This window comes from Sinocyclocheilus anshuiensis, unplaced genomic scaffold (assembly GCF_001515605.1).
Source record: "Sinocyclocheilus anshuiensis isolate Anshui unplaced genomic scaffold, SAMN03320099.WGS_v1.1 scaffold1644, whole genome shotgun sequence".
NCBI classification, from domain to species: domain Eukaryota; kingdom Metazoa; phylum Chordata; class Actinopteri; order Cypriniformes; family Cyprinidae; genus Sinocyclocheilus; species Sinocyclocheilus anshuiensis.
Window position 1 is genome coordinate 396,194 of NW_015557451.1, and position 5,891 is coordinate 402,084.

The window sequence follows — 5,891 nt, forward strand, 5'->3', positions numbered from 1 at the left end:
CTTTTTCTCAACATGTGTGCCTAAGCAGGCATGTTGATAGCTATTTGCTTTGTTTACCCATTTGCGTGAGCCCTACGATTTTCCACACTGAAGTAATATAGATGAAGTACAATCTTAAAATTTGACATGCAAATCAGACAAATTCAGATTGGACTGAAGGATTGCGTCTGAGATACAAATCCCTTCAAATATGTAAAAACAGTGACATATCTGTTAACATGTCTTCCGCTTTCTTCATTTTTCTACCTCTTCATTTATCATAACTATTTATTTGCATTTGTATGGTTTACTATTAAATGATCGTCACACTGGTCATATTGTTGCCTCCTTTGGGATTTTTTTTCTTTTTCTAATTTGTCACTTTGTTTATGATTGAATTGTAATGTAAAAGCAAATGATTAGTTTACAAGTTTAATTAACACACTTGCATTAAAATCAATTTGATTTTAACCGGAAAAAAAACAACACTAATACTGAAATGAAAAATATAATTAAAAGTGTCATTCTATTGCAAGTAAACTGAAACTATTGCAAAAGAAAACTAAAATGAGAGTATGAGCCAACCATAAAAAAACCACACGTTTTCAGTGTGTGCTGGGAAAACCAACTGTGTTAGATCTGCCCTCTTGACGTCAGAGGGGGAGTTCTGTGATCAGAACTTCCTCACACATTTGATTTGACTTATTTTGTCTCATCGCTACGGACGCTTGGGAGGAATGAGGTAAATATCAGTATCGTATATTGTTGACATCATTCAGCAGTCATTCATGGCGATGTTTAGCGCGCAGCCTCACCCAAAACAGTCTGTCCTATCAGCATGTACCAGACATAAAAAGGCACATGGGGCTTTAATTTCAGCTTTGTTTCATGTAGTCGCTGGCTTTTTCCCAGATGCACTATACTACAATGAAAGTGTAGCTTTGTAAAAAAAAAAAAAGGAAAAAAAAAATAAATAAATGAAACGAATTGAAACGTTCTAAAAGCTTCTTGAGTGTGTGTATTGTTGCCCCAAAACAAAGCACAGTGGAATGGGGCGCGTTCTAAAAGGTCCGTCCTAAAACCGGAACACCGAAATACTGTTAAAAACTGCAGGTGGAACGAAAACAGCGTCCCGTTGAAGGACACCGAGCGCGGTCAAGTTAACTTAGATTTATTTTCTGTTATGCTGTCGGGAGCATATCGTAACTGATTAAAACTAGTGGGTATGGTTTTCAATTTCATTACTTTTCCTTATTGTTTTTAAAGTGAAAAGTAGGATTTTTAAAATGGGGGATAAGTGAGTGAAGTCAAGTGGAAGAGAGGTACGTTATGTGACCCCCTTTTTGAGGCTTTAACCTCCCCACTTGTAAGGAAGTCAAAACAAATACTTGGGCTATTAAAGCTTCTGTTTACGTAGAAATAGATATTTCAACATTGTTTTCAAACGGGATTTCACTAACCAGGATAGTCGGATTACATTAGTTGTATTGAATAAGATGGATGATCGCTTTCCAAGATGTCAGACTCACATTGACAAGTCATTTTTATTATGGATTATTTAGAAATAGCCTAATAAATAAATGTAGGCCCCATTTTGTTTAAAATGCCTTGGAGATTGTTGACGGTTAAAGGATTAGTTCACTTACAGAATCAAAATGTCCTGATAATTTACTCACCCCCATGTCATCCCAAAATTTCTTGTCTTTCTGTCTTCAGTCGCAAAGAAATTACGGTTTTTGAGGAAAACATTCCAGGATTTTTCTCCATATAATGGACTTAAATGGTGGCCAACAGGTTGAAGGTCCAAATCGCCGTTTCAGAGCAGCTTCAAAGGGCTCTACACGATCCCAGCCGAGGAATAAGGGTCTTATCTAGTGAAATGTCACTTTCTTAAAACAAACAAACAAAAAATCTATATACTTTTTAACCACAAATGCATGTCTTGCACTAGCTCCTCGGTGTGCCTCCGCTAATTCACGCATTACGTAATAACATTGGAAAGGTCACATGCGGTTAGCTCTTCGTCTGTGTACTCCGGTTCAAATAGGTAGGGTAGGGTGAAAAACTAATTTTCTCCTCCAACTTCAAAATCACCCAACATCAATGTTTTAACGTTTTTGTAAAGGGCATTTGACTTTCTTTGCACGTTCGCTTTGTACACTGGGTCGGTACTTCCGCCTATGTCACGCATGACCTTTCCAACATGACTACGTAATGCAGGAAGTCGAGCTAGTGCAAGATGAGCATTTGTGGTTAAAAAGTATAGAAATTGTTATTTTTTTAGAAAATGACCGATCATTTCACTAGATAAGAACCTTATTCCTCAGTTGGGATCATGTAGAGCCCTTTGAAGCTGCAATGAAACTGCAATTTGGACCTTCAAACCAATGGTCCCCATTGAAGTCCACTATGGAGAAAAATCCTGGAATATTTTCCTCAAAAACCTTAATTTCTTTGCGACTGAAGAAAGAAAGACATGAACATCTTGGATGACATGGGAGTGAGTAAATTATCAGGACATTTTTATTCTGGATCATCATCATCGTCATTATGTTGATGAAGAATTTGGAAGAGGGCTATATTAATGACTTCTTTTCATATGCTGCACAAGTCTATTACTTGAAAATGTAATCTTTTGCAGGTTTAGCCTCAGTCTCGCATATCTCTTTTCGTACAACTTGCTTCAGTTCTATGGACACACATGGATTTTCACAAACATGACAGCCAGATTTCTCTCTTTTGGGGAAGGTAAGCAACATTTATGAACTCGCTTCTGAAATGTCTGCTTATGTAAATAATCTGGGATGTTAAACAAACCCACAGTTTATTTACATCTCTACCAATTGTACCCAAGATGTTATTTGAGAAATACTCAAGTGGCTGTTTAGAGTTGTGTAACAACCAAAGCAGAACACTCTTATGAAAGAGCTCATGACTTCCACACATATCAGAGCTTAAAATATTACTTTGCATTTTTAATGGATATAATCAAGTGAAACAAAGCTCTTCTGATAACTTGTGTTTTGTTCTTAGATGCCCAGGCTGGCACCTTCTACTTTGTGGGCGTTATGATGGGTGCTTGTCAGCTTCTGTCTTTGTTAGAACTGTTTCATATTGCAGATGGTTTTGAGGAGTGCAGACTTTTCCCTCGCTTCATGCAGGTAAAATATAAAGACCATATTTACAGTAATAAATGTACAAACCTTGAATTTGCACAACTGCACATAAGAAGTATAAAAAAGAGCTCATTAAAAATTTTTTTTCTCTCTCAATTTTTTTACTTTCAAAATCTAGTTTCTGTGTTGTGATATTATGAAATGTTTCCCCAGTTCTGGCTGTAAATCATAATTTAGTCAGAAGGAAGTGCATGTAGTGCATAAGGAAGTACATACAAATGTGTCCAATTTAGAGCTATAGGGTTATACCATTTTTAAGCTACCTGATTTCTATTCACCTTTATTATTCATTAATGCAGTTTTCCATTTACAGGTAATGGAGAGAAATGTCCTTCTGTTTCTCCTCATCAGTCTGGAAGAGTTTCAGAGTAAACCAGTCGTGTGTGTGCAGTTTTATCTGTGGAATATACTGGGCCTTCTAAGGTTTGAGTCTTTTGTGTTTGCATGCAGGCTTCTGTGAGTAATTCTGAAGGTCATCTTTATTATCTTTACTCTTTGTAATAACACTTGCTGGTAAATTCACTGTGGCATCAATATAGGACTTTCAGTAGTGCCTTGAAGACCTAATATACTGTAGGTTTTTCAACAGAGCATTCTGTCTGTAATATTTTGTTGTTGTTTTTTTTTTCCTCCCACAGGTATCCACATGAGTTATTTTGCCTTATAGGCACACCATATTTTAAAATGCTATGGGTGCATCAAACACTCTCGATCCCAGTGTACTTGCTGTCTGCTGTCACAGAAGGTAAAATGTGATTGATTAAAATAATATTATTTTGGATAATATTCTCACAATTTGGGAAAAACGTAAATGGCCATCACATAATCTTTCCTAATGCTGACCAGCTAACTTTGAAAATATAAATTAAGTGATCAAAGCAGAATGTTTTTTTTAATCAATTGTATGATTTATTATTATTATTATTATTTTTCAAAAGTCATTAGGGGACATGTTTTCACCTTTTTGGTAGACACTGTAGATAAAAAGGGTAAAAATAACAATACTCCTATAAAATATGAGATATTCTCATAAAACCTAAAAAATGTATGCTCTTGTTTTTACAATAATACATAAAAATGTAACATTTCTCAACCTTCTCAACATTGAAAAATGGTTAAGGTTTAATATCCATTTTGCCCTTCTTTAAACAAATAGTGTATAATTATGAAAGGAATTATGTAAACAAAATCCATCTGTTAAATATTAACAATTGAAAAACTATGTGCTAAGACTGGTTAATTTGTTTAGTGGAAGTTGAAATTTAGCTTAATTCATAAATTTTGCAAATTCATATGTAAATACAATAGTATGCATATACACAAAATATTTTTAACAGTTTAAAAAAACAAACAAAAAAAAACATCTACTTTAACATTTTTATTAAAATAAATTTGACCACAGATTCTCCTTTTTAAAGAAGAATAACTTTTAATGTCTAAATTGAGTCCTGATGTCCTGTAGAAACTAAAATAAAATGATTACAATATTTGTCATGTATCTTATGTTTCAAACATAACATAATTTATGCTTTTTGATATTCTTGCTCGGCGCAACAGAGTTTGCAGACTTTAACATTGTTCTTACAATCTGACATGGTAAAACTAAAACTGTTGCTCAAAACGTGAACACAGCCTTGTCTGGGCCTGCAAAAATTGTCTTTAAGAACATCGTTTAAAATTGAAAGCTGATCTGAGTCAATCAGAAATGAGTTAGCACACTTGTCTTATGGAGAGTATAGTGATGTTGAATTTAGTGGTTAGTCAGGAAATGTGTTGAGAAAAACTAATCATGCTGCAGCATGCCCAACTGTGATGAGTCACAGCTCATTTCATTCAACATTACAGAAAAATGAGCCTCGGTAGGGTAAAATATTTTAGTCAGCTTTCAGTCACTAACCACATTCTCTTTTTGTCCTCTTTCTTTTATTTTAGGAATAAGCATTTTGCATATGTTGCCATACTTGTCCGAGTCTGAAGGAATGGATTCGGTGCGGCTTAAAGTACCTGCATCAATATTCATTTATTCCCCATACATTCTTATGGGTTGGTTACTTCTTCTTGTATTAGGTAAAATAATGTAATTTGCCTTAAAAATCTGCATTTCATTGTATTTGAAACAAAATATCAGACTAATCAAACCTTTTTGCTATATCAAGATTTTTCTAGTTACTTTTAACAAACTGTAACCACAAATGTAGTTTATCACATTAACTATGAACATGTTCCACTAATCTTTAACTAGAAAATGTCAAAATACTAAGACAACCAAATATGGTGGTATTTTTGTTATGTAATGCAGTGACATTCATACATTCTAGTGTGGCTTCAGTATCTAAATACTTTTATGGCCACTTTTTTTTGTACATTTGCTCATTATTTAACAACTGCATGCATAAAGTCATTTAAATTTTCATGAAGTCATGAGTGGTTCAGCTGATTGTCTTCATCTCACTGTTTTGAAGGATCCAGTTTAACAGTACTACTCTTGCTGAAGGAAAGGAAGGAGGATCTTGAGAGCTGGAATAAGAAACTGAAGAAAGACTAACCAGAGAAATTATCAGTACAGGTTCTCCTTTTCACCAGTGCCAAACATTTTAACCTTAGGAGTATTAATTGGAGGCGGAGTGGCTTGTTGAACTCCGCCCTGTGTCGAAACACAATTATGTTTGTTTGTTCAGTGTTACAATTGTAAGTATTTACAGTTTTTTTGAATTGCTAATACACATTTCTTAAAAC

At 34.5% G+C, this 5,891-nt stretch overlaps 1 protein-coding gene across 2 annotated transcripts; it reads left to right on the plus strand.

Moving 5' to 3' along the window:
- The first annotated feature begins 619 nt into the window (after window positions 1-619).
- hacd4 (3-hydroxyacyl-CoA dehydratase 4) lies at window positions 620-5,891 on the plus strand. Of its 2 annotated transcripts, none has more exons than XM_016474752.1 (7): window positions 620-721; window positions 2,621-2,727; window positions 3,013-3,140; window positions 3,469-3,578; window positions 3,794-3,900; window positions 5,088-5,222; window positions 5,618-5,891. In XM_016474752.1, the coding sequence occupies exons 1-7, from the start codon at window positions 717-719 to the stop codon at window positions 5,698-5,700; spliced, it is 675 nt and encodes a 224-aa protein (XP_016330238.1). In that variant the 5' UTR covers window positions 620-716; the 3' UTR covers window positions 5,701-5,891. The 2 variants fall into 2 exon arrangements, with proteins under 2 accessions (XP_016330238.1, XP_016330239.1); XM_016474753.1 differs by having other exon boundaries at window positions 5,088-5,198.

Excerpts from the sequence above, each read along its gene's own strand:
- hacd4 (XM_016474752.1), top strand. Across the intron at positions 3,141-3,468 it reads TTTTCCCTCGCTTCATGCAG|GTAATGGAGAGAAATGTCCT; the intron begins GTAAAATATAAA and ends TTCCATTTACAG. Across the intron at positions 3,579-3,793 it reads AATATACTGGGCCTTCTAAG|GTATCCACATGAGTTATTTT; the intron begins GTTTGAGTCTTT and ends TTCCTCCCACAG.